This window comes from Numida meleagris, chromosome 1, assembly GCF_002078875.1.
Source record: "Numida meleagris isolate 19003 breed g44 Domestic line chromosome 1, NumMel1.0, whole genome shotgun sequence".
Classification (NCBI taxonomy): Eukaryota; Metazoa; Chordata; class Aves; order Galliformes; family Numididae; genus Numida; species Numida meleagris.
The window spans coordinates 70,054,976-70,075,240 of NC_034409.1; the positions used below are offsets into that span (position 1 = coordinate 70,054,976).

Genomic DNA, 20,265 nt, shown 5'->3' on the forward strand with positions numbered 1-20,265 from the left:
GCGCTACCCCAGGAACGTCACCCCCCACTTCCGGCCGGCCTCTCCCGTATCCGGGTACCGCCTACTTGCCCCGCCCCTTCTTCCTCCGTCGCCCAATGGGCGCTGGAGGGGAGCCCCCTGTCATGGCCGCTTCCGTGCTGCGGCCTTGAGCGCTGCGGCCTCACGCCTGCTGCCAGCGAGCGCCCGCCAGCCCGCGCTGCCATGGGCACTGTGCACGCCCGGGTGGGTGAGCGCCGCACCAGGGATACGGGGAAGGGGAGGGGAGGAAGGGCTCGCAGGAGAAAGGCCTTTGGGTCGCGCTCTTCCGGCGACCTTCGAGCGGGTCGGGGAGCGGGTGCGCCCAGGCAGCGGCACTCACGGATGGGGCTTGGGGCCGCGGGTCCAGGCTGGCGGCGGGGATCGGCTCTAGGAACTGCCCTCCTTACTGGCCGGCTCTGACCTCCATGGTGGCGGTGCGGGAGCGGCACGGTGTGAGCGGGCGGCCGTCGGTACCTGCTTGGCCGTGCCGCTGGATGGGAGGCAGGCGGACCGCGAGGGAGTCTGGCTATGGGAGTATTGAAGGACAAGGTGGGAGAGGCCGGCGGTGGTGCGAGCTGTACTGCAAAGGAATCAGTGCAAACCTGCATACTACTTGGTAAATTGACCCGTGTCTTTTGCTTTAGCTGCTTTCCCCTTAAAGCAGCCATGGGGAGCCAACCTTGAGGCCAATACAACGTGGAATTCCTAACATGGAATGCCCCGAGTTGGAAGGGACCCACAGGGATATCAAGTCTGACTCCTGTCTCCACACAGGGTTATCCCAGTCCAACCCCTATGTCTCTGAGCACTGTCCAAACACTCCTTTGAACTCCAGCAGCCTGGGGCCGTGCTCACTGCCCTGGGGAGCCTGTTCCGGGTTCCAACCTGTGACCATCAAGTTCAGCCCATTCAAGAGTCTGACCACCTTGTGGGGAAGATCACTAACCGAGTGTGATTATTGAGCAGCTGGCCTTTCTGGGGCACAGAGCTGATCTGGGGCGGGGGGGTTTCCAGACTCCACACCCATCCCTCTTCTCTATGCGCCTGTTGAATACGAGCAGGCTTTTACACAGCACTTAATTAACTGAGGAACACATTGCTGCAGGGGCCTTTCATGGTTCCAGAGCATCTAATTACCATGACTAACTTAATTTCTACTTCAACATTTTTCACATATTCTTAGTTTTGTATTCATGGAATCAAATAATGTTTTGGGTTGGAAGGGACCTAAAGCCCACCCGCCCCAACCTCGTGCTGCGGGCAGGGCTGCCACCCACCAGCTCAGGCTGCCCAGGGCCCCATCCAACCTGGCTTTGATTTCCTCCAGGAATGGGACATCCACAGCTTCTCTGGGCAGCCTATGCCAGTGCCTCTCCATTTGATTTTATTCATCTGCAATACATACTGCTGCACAACGTTGTGTGGTTGCAGAGCATTTCGTCTTTGCCTGAAAACTCTTGGGAGCTAGAGAGGACTCTGTGTAATTTAATTCTGATGTGTAACAGCAGTTTATTACTCCAGTGCTCCTTAAATAATTCAGCGTGGACTGTATTAGTGACTTAAGACTAAAAGTGGATTTACTGAGTTACCCAACCCTGACCTCTGCTTCTGCAGGTAACCCTGCCTTCACTCATGCTTGAAACTGTCATCTTGCGATAAGAGTCTTACTTTAGGACTCCTTCAGGTATAGTAAATAAAGCCATATTCTTTGGAAACCGTTCTACTTAAAACGTTCACCTTGAAAGTTCTGATGGCTGGGACCTGAGTGTCGCATGGAGGGATACTGTTAAATGACATTAAAATATAAAAGCTTAGATATATATGTAAAGGAAAGTCGTGCACTGAAAACACCTTTTTTTCTTCATTGTTTATCATTCACACTCCTCTCGCTCCCAAAAACTCTAACTGTTAAAGTATTGGCTCCCTGATTAAAAAAAAATGAAACGTAGAGTTCATGTTTAACACAGGAGGTATGCTTTAAAAATAAGGTTATTCTTGGAAGAGCTAAGGGTATTATTTTTGAGAGATCGTTTAACATGGAAGCTATTTAGCTTTCACTAAAATTGTCAGCAGGCACATAGGTAACAAGTGTGTGGGTAATTCCCTCCATTTAATGGTTCTGTTCAGCTTTTTTCCCCTGTGAACTGATGAGCACAGGGTCAGGAAGCTTTCTCCTTTTCTCCTTGCAGATCACATATTTTGTTAAATGTCATTTCCTTGTGTACTTCCAGAGTTTGGAGCCCCTTCCAGCGAGTGGGCCAGACTTTGGGGCCTTGGGAGAAGAAGCTGAACTGGTTGAAGTCGAGCCTGAAGCCAAGCAGGAAATTCTTGAAAACAAAGATGTGAGTACCCGGGCAACATCCTGGGTTTTTTCTTAATAGGTGCTGCTCTCCTCTGTACCTCATAAGAGGTAACCTCATCCACAGTGCCGTTTAGTAGTGAGGCATGCAACTGCCCTTAATCTGCTAGGATGCAGTTTTGGCCACATTTGAGTAAACTGCCACCATATGAATTGTATTACTACGGTGAATGCTAACTTCAGCAAAATATGTTAATTTTTTTTTCATTATTTCACACGTAAGAGCATCTCCGCTTTGGCCCATAATATGTTTAACCTTGCTAGATGAAAGAGGTATTGAGCATTATCTTTGTTTCTATATAATTTACCTTTCCTTTATTCTATAGTCTGTTCTATACAGTTTTAACAGAGCTTGAATATTTATAATTTGTGGCGTAGTGCTGTTTTGTTGCTTTTGTTGTTTTAACTCTTTCCGTATGTGTAGCAGATAAAACACATGGCTAGCTACAGCTGCCTACGTGTTCTGTCTTAAATGTCTGAATATCTTGATGTGATTTTGTGCGGTGACTTATTTATTCATATAACACCTAAGAAATCCCAGCAACAGTAGTCCACTACTATCTCTTCAGCTTGAAACAGTATTAGGTTTGGTAGTAGAGTCTCTTTCTCTTTTCTTGTTAAAGGAACAGTTTTCCAGAATTGTAGACAGCACTGATTTCTCATAATGTAGATTAACAGTAATTGAACTAGGAACTTTGGGGTTTTTTCATTTGGATAACAGTATAGGTGATTTTATGTTGTTTTTTTTTTTGTGTGTGTGTGTGTGTTTATTTTATGTTTAGATGGTTTTGATACTTGTTGTTAGATGCAAATTCAATGTTTGTGTTTAAACATCGGTTGCATTTAGGTGGTCGTTCAGCACGTGCATTTTGATGGACTTGGAAGGACCAAAGATGACATTATCATGTATGAAATCTCAGATGTTTTCAAGGCTAAAAATCTCATTGATGTAAGTACTGTGATGAATAACAAACCTACTGTTTAAAAATTCAAGTCATGGTTTTCTCTCTTTTCCTGCATTGGGCTGCTCTTCTCAGACATGAGGCAACTTTGCCAACTTTTGTAATGATTTTAAACTTGTCAAATGGAAGCCAAACTGAAAGATACAATACTGGCAGATACTGTATTTTCTGATGTATTGAGCTCAAATGTGTTGAGAGATGAGAAAAAGCACTCTGAGATATTTTCAGGTTCGCCAATCCTGTTTGAGAATTGCTAATTCCATAGGTGACACTTTCAGTTAATTTCCTTAAGAAAAGTACTTGGAGCTCAGCACGAATGACCAGTGCCCATCTCCACAATGGGTTAACATGTGAGTTAGGCTGTGTGCACTTCCAGTCCGTGATTCCTTCTGGAATGTGGCTGGCAGGAATCGCCTTCCACTGGCTGTACAAGGCAATTGCCCATGCAGTCCAAATTCTTTTGTATGCAATTTCTTTGTATACGTCCTGTTGTAGTGCTTGGTTACACTTCTGAATTCATCATGAAATTCACTGAATTTAATCTCCATATGGGTTAGAAAAAGAGCGTGTGTGTGAAATTAACATGCGAGGGGTGCATGCTTACTTTTTATTTGGCATGCCTGCTTTCAGAACTGTAAGAAGTGCAAAGGAATTAAGACTTTACCTGTAAACTAGTCTAGATTTAAGTGGATTATGGTGTGTGTGTGTGTTTGCTTTTTGTCAAAAGCATGGGCCCAGTAAATGGGTGTATAAGTTCTAAGTACTGAAACCAATTTGAATAATAGGTTTAAGAATCTGAACAGTTAGGTTGTGGGCTGGGTAGGAAGTCTAGCCAGATGCTCTGGGTTTAATTTCTTTACGGATTTGAGTGTTAAAGTGGTTGTGATCAGTTTTGGAAGCACATTTATATGTCTTCATATACATAATTTGCAAATATTGCATGACTTAGCAGCATCCTAACTCTTTTATCCTAGTTGTTCTCAGTAGGCTGAAAAACTGAGCTACTTATCTCATCCTATAGGTAATGAGAAAATCGCATGAAGCTCGTGAAAAGCTGCTTCGTCTAGGAATCTTTAGACAGGTAGAGGTTCTGATCGATACCTGTCAAGGTATGTATTGCCTCAGTAATACTCACTTGTTTTCTCGTACTCTCTATAATGTACATTTCCCTGTGTTACAGGTCAGATTGTTTTTGTTTATATAATTTACAAAGCTCTCTCATATAGCTTTATATATTTTATGTGCAAACATGGGTGTCCTATGTATAAGAATGTGTGTGTCTACATCCACTATCCATATGAAAAAGATGTATTTACATCCAAGCACAGATACAGGTTGGGCGGAGAATGGCATGAGAGCAGCCCTGAGGAGAAGGATTTGGGAGTGTCAGCTGATGAAAGACTCAACATGAGCCAGCAGTGTGCACTTGCAGCCCAGAAGGCCAGCCGTATCCTGGGTTGAATCAAGAGAAGTGTGACCAGCAGGTCGAGGGAGGTGATTCTGCCCCTCTGCTCTTCTCTTGTGATACCCCACCTGGAGTACTGCGTCCAGTTCTGGTGCCTCCAACACAAGAAGGACATGGAGCTGTTGGCGCGGGTCCAGAGGCGGGCCACGAAGTTGATCAGAGGGCTGGAGCACCTTGCCTATGAGGACAGGCTGAGAGAACTGGGGCTCTTCCGCCTGGAGAAGAGAAAGCTCTGAGGAGACCTGATAGCAGCCTTCCAGTACCTGAAAGGGACCTACAGGAAAGCTGGGGAGGGACTTTTTATAATGGCATGTAGAGACAGGATGAGGGGAAATGGCTTTAAACTGGAAGAGGGTAGACTTAGACTAGAGATTAGGAAGAAATTCTTTACTGTGAGGGTGGTGAGAACACTGGAACATGTTGCTTAGCGAGGTTGTGGATGCCTGCTCTCTGGAAGCATTCAAGGCCAGGCTGGATGGGGCTTTGAGCAACCTGGTCTAGAGGGAGGTGTCCTTGTCTATAGCAGGGGGTTGGAACTAGATGATCTTGAAGGTCCCTTCCAACCCGAACCATTCTATGATTCAGTGTGGCTGCATATATGTGTATATGTGTAACTATTACGTTGATACTTGCAAAAGTGAGTTAACTACCAACACAGAAATAGCTATGGTACATGTGCCTTAATCCAAATTTACAGAGGAAGAACAAACACTTGAGGAAAAGCTTGAAAATGCCTTCTGATCTTTCATGTCACAGGTGGCATATTAATCAATTTGTTGTGCTTAGTTGAAATAGTAATAATTTTAATTAAATAGTAATAATTGTAATTAAAAATGACCTTATAAGATACACAGGGCAGCTGTGTGTGTGCAAGTTGCTCAGTAAGGCTCAGTTTGCATCTCCAGTCTTGTGGTTGCTTCGCAAACTTGTCAGTATTCTTTCCAGCGGTGAAAGTTATGTTACTGAGAAGGAAGTGCGGTGTAGTCCCACAGGCTGTTAGCAATGGGCTGCTGTCCCAGCTGCTTCAAGCAGAATTAGGTACCCTTGACATCTGTATTTTGGAACAGCTGCCATGTCCAGAGCCTGAAGGGAACCAGGGAATTTCTGTTGTTTGGCATTTAGCTGTGAAGTGCTGGGAGCTCTGCTCTAGTGGCAGCATTCCTCTTGCCATGTCTGAATCACTGTATGAAATCCTTGTATGCGCATGCAAACAACATATTCATAGAATATCCCGAGCTGGAAGGTACCCAGAAGAGTCATTGAATCCAACTCCTGGCTTCTCACTCAGAAACCAAACCCTGTCTGGAAATGTCCAAACGCTTGAACTCCTCTCACCCTGGGGCCATGACCACTGCCCTGGGCAGCCTGTTCCAAGGCTTGACCACCCGCTGGTGCAGAACCTTTCCCTAACCCCCAGCTGCCCCTCCCCTGACACAGCTCCATGCTGTTCCCTCGGCCCCATCGCTGTCCCCAGAGAGCAGAGCTCAGTGCTTCCTGTGAGGAGCTGCAGCTGCCATGAGACCTCCCCTCAGCTCCTCTGCTCTGGGCTGAGCGCACCAAGGGACATCAGTCACTCCTCATATGTCTTGCCCTCTAGACCCTTCCCCATCTTTTTACCAAACTGTTTTTCTTTGTAATATAGTTTCTTTATCATCATTCAGTTCAACTAGATTTCAAAAAACTGAAGTTGTCTTCTGTCTGCGTTTGTTTGTTTTTAAAATACCTCTCTAGAGATACTATTTTTTTCTTTATTTAGGAGATGATGCCCTTCCAAATGGTTTAGATGTAACCTTTGAGGTGACAGAATTGAGAAGGCTAACTGGAAGCTATAACACTATGGTTGGCAACAATGAAGGCAGTATGGTATGGATCATTTCAAATAATTATTAATTCCTTTTGATATCCCTCTTACTTCCATGTTTCAAACCTCGCAAGGAATTTAGTGATTAAATAAGTGAGGACTTGATCCAAGCCAAATTATTTTCTTGATCCAGCTTTACTAAAGCTTTGTTGGACTTTTGTCTCTAAAGAGCCTTTGAATTAGTCAGGTTTTCATTCAGCAAGAGCCTGTTTTGTGCTAGGGAAGAGCGTTGTACAAATACAACTCAGTTATTCCACCTCAGTATGTTGGATTTTTTTTTTTAATTCTTAAAATCATATCAGTTATTTTTTATAATATTTAAGATACTTTATCTACTAGGGAGACTAGTAGTTTGGCATTTAGCTTGTATGAGATATATTTATATGTCCTTTTTTTCTTTTTTCTTCTCAGTCAGAATGCTTTATATTTGACTATATGACTTAGAAATTGTTCTTGTTTTTCACTATTTTCAGCCCAGTACCAGTTATTCTGGGCTGCAGGATACTGGATTTTTTTACAACCACATAAACTGTGGAACTTATTTCCACTTCATTCACTTCAGAATGCATCTTTTTAAAATCTTGTGTGAGGAATATTTACCAACTGAAAGAAGAAGTAACAGCTGTGCTGTTGTTCTGTTACCTTGATGTTAACAGTAGTGCTAGTTTAAGTACATCCTGCTTTCATATGCTTATTCCTGCTCCCATTCTACCTTTGCATGTGCACAGCATGGCTCTTCCTGGTCTGGTAGATAAGCCAGATCAAGGGACTCATCCTTTTCTTCTTAGAAGTATTTTTAACCTGGATAAGTTACTGCATGAGTCAGGTAATTGTGTTATGTAGGTGCAGGGAGAATAGGAACCAAGTGAGTTGAGAAATGCTTGTCCAGCTGCGCTGCTGGGAGCAGTGTCCAGGATGTTGCGGTCCCAGTGAAACCAGTAGGAAATCCTACCGGAACCGGCTCCTATCCGATCTCGAGCATCTCCTGGGCTCTTCTCACTGAGACTAATCCTGCAGCCCCCAGCTGTGAAAACTTTGCCACGTAAATCCAGTACTTGGTTGTAGTGCATTTGAGAACAGTCTGAGAGCTGCCTTCTCTTTTTGTACTCAGCTTCCCTTTCTACTTGATGTTATTTTGTTACTGAGAAGTAAAATATTTGGGTAATAAGGGCATGGTACAAGCATACACTGGCCTTGGCAGCAGCTATTGTTTCAAGAGTTGAATTGATTTGATGTTTATTCTAATCCCTTAAGTTCATCTGAAACCTGCTGATGTAGTATTTCATGCTAACAGCCCTTTGAGTTGCTGTTTGTTGGTTGAGTAATTGCATAGTAGCCGCCGTCACAAAGTTCAGGTGGCTGATTTTTTTTCCAGTAGTTGTTAGACAAAGCCAATCAGGTTTTGGCAGCTTTTAAAAGTTATTGTAAAGTAGGACAACAGTAGAATAGTCCTTATAGTGTCTGTAATGAAGGGAACCTACTCCATGCTTTCTGCAAAAGGGTCTGGGGCTGTCAATGGCATAGAGGGAATTTTTGTCTGAACAAGCAAACGTGCTTAACTGTACTTTCTGGGAAGTTGTAATGGTGTGTTGTACTGCCGTCAGGACTGATTGCAAAAATATCTTGCTCTTCAGAACAAAATATATTTGTATATTTAATGCCTATTTTTCTCATTCTCAGGTTAGAGGTACCTATCTCCAGCATATGGTTAAGATGCAATTTAGCAAACTGTGAAATGGTGATACGGTGGTTTTTTCCTAATTTATGTAGGTACTTGGGCTAAAGTTCCCCAATCTCTTTGGACGTGCAGAAAAGGTAACCTTCCAGTTCTCGTACGGAACAAAGGAAACTTCATATGGCCTGTCATTCTTCAAGCCACAGCCTGGAAACTTCGAAAGAAAGTAGGGAATAAGTTTCTGAGTATCTCTTTTTTTATGAAGAAGTATAGAACAATTAGTAAGATCTTTCACTGAGTAGTAATTCAATCTGTTCCTTTACTGAGGATCTGTTAGTCTTAAAGTATCAGAGCTGGTTTCTTAATTTTTTGTCATAATATAAAACTCCACCTACTTAAATAGTTTCATTTTCAAACCTGCCAGTAACATTGTGGTTCAGTTTTTCAGTTAACCTGTATAAAGTAACTGGACAGTTCCCTTGGAGTTCTCTTCGTGAAACTGATAGAGGAATATCAACAGAATTTAATGTAAGTGTAGCACAAGCGTTTGTGGAGCACATGCTTCATTTACATTTAATTCAGGTCACAGCTGGCTTTCACAAATATTTTCTTAACAACTGAAACACTTTTACTTATGCACAGGGCAAATTTGTCATTATTTGAAAGAGACCAACAATTTTAAAATGATGGAGGTAATACACTGTAAATCTGTTTGTTGGAACATAATCTTTATTTTCGCCTTATAAAAATGCCACTGCATTTTTCTCCAAGTTTTTAATGTTTAAAGCACTGTTTTAGAAGGCAGGTGGTTGTTTTGCTCACTGTGTTAACTTAATTCAAAATATTTTTCATCTGGGGTAAATGGGGTACTGTGCACCTACTTGGAGAAACTCTCTTGGCTGAGCAGAATTACTCCAAAATGAAAAATTACTTTGCTCTGATTGAAGAAGTTTGGAAAGAAAAAGCATAGGCTCGTGTATAAATAAGCTTGAGAGAGAGATTTTTCAGGGAAATGTTTGTTTTAATTTTGTAACAAAACTGTCTCACTCAATTCTTTTTTTTTCTTCTTTTTCTTCTTTTGTAGTTTCCAATCTGGAAAACCAATCACACACTGAAGTGGGAGGGTGTGTGGAGAGAACTTGGCTGCCTTGCTAGAACAGCATCCTTTTCTGTTCGAGAAGAAAGTGGACACTCTCTTAAATCTTCTCTATCTGTAAGGCTTTTTCCTGTCATAAATGGGCCATATGTTATTTTGAGTTATCTCATTCTTACAAATGATTCCAAAGGAGCTTTTTGACTGGCTTTCTTAGTAGGTAGTGTGCTTTTCTTCAGATGTGTCTTCTGCTGTGCTTGTTCATTCACACAGTCATCCAGGAGGTCCAAAGGAAAAATATTTTTTCAAAGTTGGCTGTTGCATTTTGACTGTTGCATGTGCTTGCCTCTTCTTTCTTCAAAACTGTATAAAAGACCCTCCTTGTCATCTAGCATCTATTGTTGCAGCATTGGTTAATTATTATGTGCTACCACTGTTAACCTCTGCAAATAAAGTCTTAATTGTTGCAGATTAATGAACAGAGCACAGGCACATCCAACAAGTTGTTGCTGGGGATCTTGCAAGGCCACATTTCATTATCTTTCTGAGCACTGCCATCCTACCTCCTCCTTGCTGCGCTCACTTCTTCACGTTGTAGGAAATAGGATCAGTAACCCTCCTCATCCTACAGTTGCTGTGCCATTTCTAAGTACTGTTTCCTATAGCATTTTTTTTGTTGGCTTTTAATTTGTAGGTCAAATTGTGGGATATAAACTATTTGCAGGCTAATGTCACAAGATTGGTGATATACACTGGGGCACTGTTGCTGCTATCTGTGTATCATAGCCAAAAGTTATTATGATGTGGCCTCCTCTGAAGTTAAAACTAAGTTAGACTGTTGAAACATTTTTCCCAAATCCGTGGAGCTGTGCAAGCCTGAACTGTGGTTGTCTCCCTCTGTGTGCACAGGTTTTGATGGAAAGTAATAGTGCCGCTTTGTGATATTCAGGGGATAAGAGAACTGAAAAATAATTGTTTGATTCTTTCCAGCATGCCATGGTAATTGATTCCCGGAACTCTTCAATCTTGCCAAAACGAGGTGCTTTGCTGAAAATTAATCAGGTAGTATTAAATCACTTCTACTGTTACTAGATATTATCTGTATGTGTAGTCATAAACTGACTAGGAGAGAGTGATGACCAGTAACTACTTTTTATCTTTAGTGTGTGCCTTTTAAAAGTCATGATTTTTTTCTAACAGAGGCACATTTTCATTTCTGTATCATGCTCAAACAGTGCAGTTGGTTTCTTGCCATTAGCACTAAATTATTTATTAGGTGAGATGCATCATCACAAGACAGTATCTGTTCTACACTCAGTAGGCAGTAGTGGCCTCTTGTTCTCTATTGCTATGCCGTAAAGCTACCAGACTCTGGTTGTATTGCTACTTACAGAGTTTGAAAGATGGGATAAAAATATATCTGAGTGGAGTACACATGGTTTTTACTCTTGTTGCATTTAGAGCTTTTAGAAAACCTGTCTCTTGTGCTGGATGGTTTAGTACTTCAGAAGCATTAACTTTTGCAGTGCTTCAGAAGCGGATTGCTTTGAAATGCCATTGGAACTAGAAGTGCTGCTGTTCCTGCATGCAGCAGAGAACTCCTCTGAGTGAGAATGGCGGTTATAATTCAGGGTTTACTTAACATACAATTTCTTAGATGCTGCCTGTAACACCAATTAGTCATTTGTTATAGTCAATTACCATTCGTGTAACACTACTATTTGTCTTCGGTTCTTCAGCCCCACTTTAGTACCTCTGAAATCTTCTCACGTGTTAAATAAATATCAGAGATCTGATTTTGGTTGCTCAACTTTCAAACTTTGTTCTATTGTGCTTTTGTTTACAAGAGGGCTTAGAAAGCAATAACTTGATTTAATATTTAGGAGAGAGTTAAGTTCTGAGAGTCGTGCGTGTTTTTTCATTGGTCCAGAATTCATTTGTCTCAATATCCAATGTGTTGCTTACACAGAAAACACTCCTTGTTCTGATGCACACAAGATGAATTTTGGGTGGGAAGAAACATGTAATACCCAGAACAACTTTACATTTTTTTTGTCTTTGCAGGAATTGGCTGGATATACAGGTGGAGATGTGAGCTTTCTAAAAGAAGATTTTGAATTTCAGTTGAATAAGCAGCTTCTCTGGGACTCGGTAATTTTTTTAAAAGATGTTTTAGTAACTGAAATAATGAATGAAGTTATTGAATCTATATCTTATGATGACTTTTCACCGTGGACTGGAAAAAGATGATAGAAATGAAAGATGGATGGTAGATATCTGGATGTGGTTTTTTTGGAAGTGAAATGCTCTTATTTCTAAACTGATGTTTCTGCCATGTACAGTCACTTGAGAATTGGACAGTTTGGAAAGAAGGAATTGTCCGACAGTTCCCTGTAGGAACTGTTTTCCTTTCAGAAGGAATGTTGGGCATGTCTTTTCTTCGTAATTTTTCGAAGAGTGACTTTTGAAAAACTGCAGCCTTTGTTGTGTGTTTTTTACCTGACTATGAATAGTCTGGCTCCTCTTTAGTCAGGTTTAGTTAGCATTCACCATTTTAAATTATGAATGTATGACTACCAATTCTGGAATTGTAACGTGTATTATTTGATAATTCTTTCTTATATGTAAAACTGCTGGGAAGGAACAGAAAAGTGGTCTCACTATAACACTGAGAGCAACTTCCATTACGAAGATGTAAAAATCAAGGTGGCAATAATTTCCACTCCAACATACTAAATTTAAATAAATAATTTTAAATAAGTTGAGACAATCTCTGTCACTTGAAAGCTTTTTAAAAAGGATTGGTATGATGGAGAGACTGGAAAAATGTTAACATTATGCCAGTGTAATAATTGGAAAACCTCAAAGCTACTTTCGTGCGGCAGATATTAATAAAGTGGTTCTGTACGGGTCTATCTGTCTGCTGTTTCATGCTTTTATTCTGAGGAGACTCAGCTCAGTGAAGTTTTGGGTTAGATCAGTGAGGCCAACTTAGAAAATCATTTTAAAGCAATTTGTTTATACCCCTTTCTTATTACATCATGTGGTGGAAGAGCAGGCGTTGCCTGATGAGTGTACTTTTAGTCATCTTACATGTATTTGCTGACCTTCCATTGAGCAGAACAGCATATGAAAGAATTTAGTAACTTCTTGGCTCTGCAAAAAGGACTTTCTTCTTTCCCAGTCATGACTAACTAATATGGCTACACTGTGAGTAAAAGTGAAGCAAATCTCATCCTAAGGTACAGATAATTTTATGAGATGGATTGCTTATGAGTGTGGACTGGCGTGCATCTGGCCTTTGCATATGCTGTGTACTACTTAATGAGATGTGTATGCACTTGATGATGGATTCATCTCTGATCGTGACAGAGAGATGTGTCAGGGCTCTGAGGATGGAAGGTAGCAGTAACAGGCTGTACTCAGGGAAATTGTCCAGCACCTGTAGCCTAGGTGTTGACAATAGATCTCACCGTTTGGTACTTCTGCTTTGTACGCAGACAGCGGGCAGATGATTAAATGTATTTCTTACAGGGATCTGACTCCCAGGAGTTACTGTACAGATAAGCAGGAATTATATATATGTATTTGATGCCAATATAGTGATTTGTGGGAGATGGTTTTGTTTAATTGTAAGGCTAATTTCCAGTGAGGTGATAACTGTAAAAATTATTTCTATTTTCTGGACTTAGCCTCCTACTGGTTTAAAATTGCCAGGAATAATTTATGTCAGCAGGGTTTGTCTTATTTCAGGGCATGAAAATATGTAAGAAAGTAGGAGCTGGATGAGTGCTCTCTTTAGCTATTGTAGAAGTAGCGCTTGGTTTAAAAGTCCTGCTTTAAACTTCAAGACACGGCACTGCATAGCGTAGAAAGAGGGCAGCATCGATCAAGAGTTTCCTAAAAATACAGTTATTGAACATGTGATACCCATGCATGCACTGTGATCATCTGTAACTTTCTGTCAGACTAAGGGGACCTGTGCCTTTACTGAGCAATGACATTTTACTAATGATTTTATTAGGGAAATAAAATACTACATACTAGTAAAAAGGAAAAAAAAAAACTTCTTATTTTCTCCAAAGGTTTTTTCAGCATCACTTTGGGGTGGAATGCTAGTACCCATTGGAGACAAACCATCCAGTATAGCTGATAGGTAAGGTTTATTTTTAATGTCTCTTAATTTCTTTCAATCAACCCAGGTAATGTATGAAAAAAATGGTGCAGCAGAATAGAGAAGCAGAAGTTGTTCTGATTTGAGGGCTAATAAAAGTAAACTTCTAATTAGCTTTAGTTGCATGTTGATAATCAAGGCATGCTTTCTGTTTTTTATTTTCATATTGGGGAGGGATAATTTAGTAAGTAGTAGCTCTGCCTACCAGTATTTGCCATTGCTAAGTGTTATTTACCATCTTCAAAATTTCCTATTGGGCATAAGTAACACTGCAGGTATTTTTAGAAGTAAAGCCATGTAATAACTTGTCTTTTAAGGCAGTTTTGCCCTCCAACGCCTACGTTTAAAGATCATCAACAGAAGGCATTTAGCTTAATTTATGTACAATAAGTACTTATAATACTTATAATAAGTCAGTTGTGTTCGCTTTACATGTAATAGATCTTAACTAGAGTATTTCTATCAAAATTCTTATAGCAGACTTTACTAGACTTGTTATGAAGTCACCTGTAATTTTGGAAAACAAAGTTAAATGTATGAATAAATAGTTTCAAATACATCCTTTCAAGTGGAGCACTGAACTAGATTTGTTTGTATGTACTAGGTTTTACCTTGGTGGACCAACAAGCGTGCGAGGATTCAGTATGTACAGCATTGGACCCCAGAGTGACGGTCTGAAACTTTTGAATCCTGCTCTTCTGACAATACTGAATATATTAGTTTGTAACAAATCCTCAAATTCTGTCCTTAAGCTTTCTGTAACTAACATAGTTGCTCCCTTTCTGCTCTTTGATTCTGAGAAGTGTTATGTCTCTAATCTGTCATTATGTATTAGTTCACAATGGAACAAAACCCAGCAGTTCTTAGCTAAGTCATAGCTACTTCCATAAACCAAGCCTGTCTTCAGACTTTTGTAGGTTACTTTTAGATTTGTTCTTTTTCTATTAACCTCAGACCTTTAATATATATAGAATACATGCAATTTTCTAATGCTTCTTAAAGTGCGCTCACCAGAGCGTGGCTTTACCTAAAATAAATCAAGGATGTGCCAGAACTCTTTTTTTTTTTTCCCCCAGCACGTATTTCTTTTACTTTCAAGACTCAGAACTTTTAAAACCGTATTTTTATCTCCAGGTTTGCCTGTGGTCTTTAGCAGGGGTGACCAAGTTTCAAACTTCCACTACATCTCTTTAATTAGCAAGCCTTTGAGCTTAAAAAATTCCTGAAAGATAGTAATAGCTGCATTAAATCTCTTTTTGATTCAGCATATGTTCAGGTAGCTTAGGGGAAAGGTAATGTGATCAACAGAGGTATTTTGAGAGCCAAGAGTTTCCTCAGTTCTAATTCTTACTCTGCTGATTTGCTATTATTATAGACTATTTGCTTAGCTGTATCAATTTCCCATTTTTACAACTGAGGCAACTATGTGAAAGAGCTTCAGAAGGTAACCTCTGATGAACCACAGGTAGATGCAAGCCACAGGTGAGGGTGTGAAGAAAAAGGCTGATTCACTTGGAAAGTGTAAAGAGTTTCTGTAAGTCCTAATTTCTACTTGATAGTTGTGGGGTTGGAGAGATCTAGAAGCAATTGGCAAGAGCTGTGAAAGGGGTAGCAGTGCAGTGTAGAACAACTTAAGGATGTATTCTTGTCTCTTTAAGACCTGGTTCTGATAAGATATTCCACAGTAAATGCTTTGATTTCAACATTTTCTATAACTAGGTGATTACTTGGGAGGAGAAGCCTACTGGGCTGGAGGTTTGCATCTCTACACTCCTCTACCTTTCCGACCAGGCAGAGGAGGGTTTGGAGACCTTTTCCGAACACATTTCTTCCTCAATGCCGGAAACCTCTGTAATCTTAACTATGGTAAGACTCAGAAGAATTGTATATAACAAAATTTGCTTCTCTCTCTCTCTATGTGTATACTCTATGTATAAAAGCAAAAAGGAGAGAAGAACTGCTATAGGTCTATTGGCTCAAAAGAGTTTTGTTTACTACATATATTTCAATGGCTATTAAAAAGCTGTTGCTATGAACTTGTGTATTTGACGTATTGCCAGTATTTTTTTTAACTTTTTACTTAAATTGTAGCACAACTAGTAGGAAAGAGAGCTAGCTTGGTAACAGTACTATCTTTGGCTTGGTGGTGTTCACAAACCAGTGTAGTAATTGATTAACAGCTGCTGTTTTAGACCTTTCTGAAGGGACATTGGAAGGGGATGTTATAGTGATATTCTAATGGGTTTTTGAGTTGACTAAATCAAAAGTGATGGCATAGATGGTATAGGTGTGGGTGGAATAGATGAGGGTGTGGTGGCTGATGAGAATTTTTTTTTCTTCCATCCCCAACTTTTTTCAGGATGTATAGCAGATCGTTAATAAACGCTTTTTCAGTATCTGTTCAGTTTTGGGAGATGATCTCAGAGGTCCCTTCCAACCTCAACAATTCTGTGATTCTGTAATAAGTAAAAGAGGGGAAAAAAAGAAAAATAAAAGCAAGTGATACGAAAAGCAGTTATTCGCTACCAGCTGACCGATGCCAGCCAGGCCCTGAGGAACAAGCAACCCCTGTCAAACTCCCAACCAGATTTGTTGCTGAGCATGATATTACATGGTATGGGGTATCCCTTTCATCAGCGTAGTGCAGCTCTCTTGTGTATGTTCCCTTCCAGCCTCTTGTCCATCACCAGCCTACTCCCTGGTGGGGAGTGGGTTATAGAGAAAGCCTTGGTGATGTGCAAGCAGTGTTCAGCAATAGCTGAAATATCAGTGTGTTATTAGCACTGTTTTGGTCACGAATCTAAAACAGCACCTATACGGATTGCTACGAAGGAAATTAACTCTATTCCAGTCAAAGCCAGTACAGGGGTATAGTGATATTTGATATAGACTATCTTGCTTGATGAAGAGAGATTACATCCATATGGGAGTGAAAATCAGATAAATAGGCTATAAAACCAGTAGAGGTCTGCTACAGGTTTTTAGTTAAGGCTTTACTACTCATTTCATGCAAGTAGGTACCCTATGGTGGGAAATGAAATTCAACTAGAGTCTTAGAAGTGGGTAGTTTGAGTCCAATGTCCTTGGCATTTATGAGATTTGTGGGTAATACATTTCTAATCTACAGGAGGTGCTCCTAGGTAATCTGGCTTCTAGCTGTGAAAATCCAGCTAGCCTTTGAACATGTTGGCAATCTACTCTGATTCTTTGTTGTCCTGGTCTTTTGTGTTCAGGTGATGGTCCCAAAGCTCACCTGCAGAAGCTGGCAGAATATATCCGATGGTCTTACGGTGCTGGAATAGTGCTCCGACTTGGAAACATTGCTAGATTAGAACTTAATTACTGTTTTCCCATGGGAGTACAGTCGGGTGACAGGTTTGTTTTTTACACTGATTTCTTTAGAAGTAACTAGTTTTAAAAGTGACTGTACTTCTATCTGGTTTTGGAAGAGAAAATTGTTGTCTTTTGTTTATTCAATGCCAGTTTTGAGATTTTTTTAGCACTTTATGCTCTTTTCTTTCAGCTGGCTATGTCCAGGTTTGTTTCGTAGTTCTTCTTGGTTTAAGACTGTTTATATCTCAGGTTTCATAGTTCATTGAACTTGAGATCTGCTGTTGAAATGTGTGCATAGCTGTGTAGCAGATTTCATTTCTTTAGGGGAAATGATCACTCAAACAGCTCAAGGGATTTTCCTAAGCCTTCCAAAAACAAATGATTGGATAAATCACAAGTTTAATGTTGTTGCTTGAAAAATGAACACAAGTGTAATTACAGAAGAAGAGAAAAGGAGAACAAATTAATTTGTTAGCAACCAATTATCCTACAGCAAGAAAATATTATAGTACGTAATAAAAAAGCTTAAGGGAGCTCTTTGTGCCTATGTAGTAGTAAAATACTGTGTGAGATACTCTGTTTCCAATAGGACCCAGATTATGTTTCTTCTTGTCATTGATGTGAATTGTGAACAAATAACAGCAATTTGAAAATTATGGACTTTATTTTGAAAATGTAAGTGCTCCTTTTAGATGACACATTGGCAAAGCATTTATTTAAAGGAGCCTTTGTCAGCTAAAGTTTGAACTGTAACCTTCCAGAGATTGAAAACCTTGGAAACTGAGGCACAGGGAAAATTAATTTTAATTTTATCAGTATCTTATTTCACATTTATGTTGTTTATTATTTATTTCTTTTCAGGATATGTGATGGTGTTCAGTTTGGAGCAGGAATCAGATTCCTGTAATGTGGAAACAATTCACTTCAGTAATATGAAGATGAGCTCTCTAATGGAAATCAAGACGTCGGAATAGCTTGATATAGTCTAATTTTTTTCTTGAAATACTGATACACATCTGAGTGATTTACCTCCAACTCCACAAGAAACTACATTAAAAAATTATGCTCTAAAGGTTTGGCCTCTTCTCTCGTGTAACTAGTGATAGGACTAGAGGGAATGGTCTCAAGCTGCACCAGGGGAGATTCAGGCTGGATATTTACTTGTGGAAAAGAGAGTGGTCAGGTGCTGGAATGGGCTGCCCAGGGAGGTGGTGGAGTCACTGACCTTGGAGGTGTTTAAGGAATGTTTAGACATTGTGTTGAGGGACATGGTTTAGTGAGAACTGTTGGTGATAGGTGAACAGTTGGACTGGATGATCTTGTAGGTTTTTTCCAACCTTGGTGATTCTATGATTCTAAGTTGGGCAGAGAATGGCATGAGAGCAGCCCTGAGAAGGATTTGGGAGTGTCAGCTGATGAAAGACTCAACATGAGCCAGCAGTGTGCACTTGCAGTCCTGAAGGCCAGCCATATCCTGGGTTGAATCAAGAGAAGTGTGACCAGCAGGTCAAGGGAGGGGATTCTGCCCCTCTACTCTTCTCTTGTGATACCCTACCTGGAGTACTGCGTCCAGCTCTGGAACCGCCAACACAGGAAGGACGTGGAGTTGTTAGAGCAGGTTCAGAGGTGGGCCGCAAAGATGATCAGAGGGCTGGAGCACCTTGCCTATGAGGACAGGCTGAGAGAACTGGGGCTCTTCAGCCTGGAGAAGAGAAGGCTCTGAGGAGACCTGATAGCAGCTTTCCGGTACCTGAAGGGGACCTACAGGAACCAGTGCATCCCAAGAAAGAGGAAGGCAGGCAAGAATGCTGTGAGGCCTCTGTGGATCAACAAGGATTTCCTGGACTTACTTAAGCTCAAAAAAGAAAGTCTATAGGGAGTGGAAGCAGAAACAGGTTACCTGGGAAGACTACAAAGAAGTTGTCGGAGCAGCCAGGAATCAGGTTAGGAAAGCTAAAACCCAGACAGAATTAAATCTTGCCAGGGACATAAAGGGGAACAAGAAGACCTTCTACAGGTATATCAGTGATAAAAAGAAGGTCAGGGAGGATGTGAGCCCTCTCCAGAAGGAAACTGGAGACCTGGTCATGAGGGATATGGAGAAAGCTGAGGTGCTCAGTGACTTCTTTGCCTCAGTCTTCACCAGCAAGGGCTCTAGCCACACTTGCCCAAGTTGCAGAAAGCAATGATAACAACTTGGAGAAGGTAGATCTGCCTGCTGCAAGTGAAGATCAGATTCGAGATCGTCTAGAGAACCTGAAGGTGCACAGGTCCATGGGACACCACGAGATCTATCCATGGGTTCTGAGGGAACTGGCGGATGGAGTTGCCAAGCCACTATCCATCATATTGGAAAGGTCACAGCAGTCTGGTGAAGTTCCTATGGATTGGAAAAGGGGAAACATAAGGTCCATTTTCAAGAAGGGAAAAAAAGAAGATCCAGGGAACTGCAGGCCAGTCAGTCTCACCTCTGTGCTTGGCAAGATCATGGAGCAGATCTTCCTGAAGGTGCTAATAAGGTACATGGAAAATAAAGACAAGGTGATTGATGGTAACCAACATGGCTTCACCAAAGGTAAGTCAAGCCTGACAAACATGGTGACCTTTTATGATGGAGTTACAGTGTCAGTGGATAAAGGAAGAGCAACCGATGTCATCTGCCTGGACTTGTGCAAAGCGTTTGACGCTGTCCTGCATGACATCCTGATTGCCAAATTGGAGAAAAATGGATTTGATGGATGGACCGCTCACTGGAACTGGCTGGATGGTTGCACTCAGAGAGTTCTGGTCAGTGATTCAATGTCCAAGCGGAGACTGATGACAAGTGACACTCCTCAGGGATCGGTGTTGTGATTTAACATCTTTGCAGGCGACATGGACAGTGGGATTGAGCACATCCTAAGCAAGTTTGCAGATGACACCAAGCTGAGTGGTGCAGTATACAGGCTAGAGGGAAGGGATGCCATCCAGAGGGACCTAGACAGGCTTGAGAGGTGGGCCCATGCCAACATCATCAAGTTCAACAAGGCCTGTGTTCAACAAAACTGTGTTGGAAGGGATTACCGAGGCCTTGCTTCCCCTTCCCTGTGTGCTTCCCTGAGTAGCTCCCTGCTGTCCTTGGTGTCCCTCTGGTTCTCCAGATGGGCTGAAAGTCAGTTTCTCAAGCACTGGTAACAGAAGACAATAGCAGCCTCTTCCCAGTTTGCAGCTACCTCTTGCCAATGCTCTATGATTTCCGTAGCAGAGCTTGTGCAAGGGAGTAGCTGTGTGCCCAGGCAATGCTCTGTAATGTCAGCAGTGGCACATAAGCTGTTCGGTAGGCCCA

The 20,265-nt window shown here is 41.3% G+C and overlaps 1 protein-coding gene across 1 annotated transcript; it reads left to right on the top strand.

The window, feature by feature from the left end:
- On the top strand, positions 65 to 18,012 carry SAMM50 (SAMM50 sorting and assembly machinery component). Its single transcript, XM_021392733.1, has 15 exons — positions 65 to 222; positions 2,250 to 2,360; positions 3,225 to 3,326; positions 4,361 to 4,448; positions 6,561 to 6,667; positions 8,436 to 8,566; positions 8,781 to 8,868; positions 9,425 to 9,553; positions 10,424 to 10,495; positions 11,498 to 11,584; positions 13,519 to 13,589; positions 14,212 to 14,279; positions 15,327 to 15,473; positions 16,841 to 16,982; positions 17,802 to 18,012. Exons 1-15 carry the CDS (start codon positions 202 to 204, stop codon positions 17,845 to 17,847), a joined length of 1,410 nt encoding a protein of 469 aa, XP_021248408.1. The 5' UTR covers positions 65 to 201; the 3' UTR covers positions 17,848 to 18,012.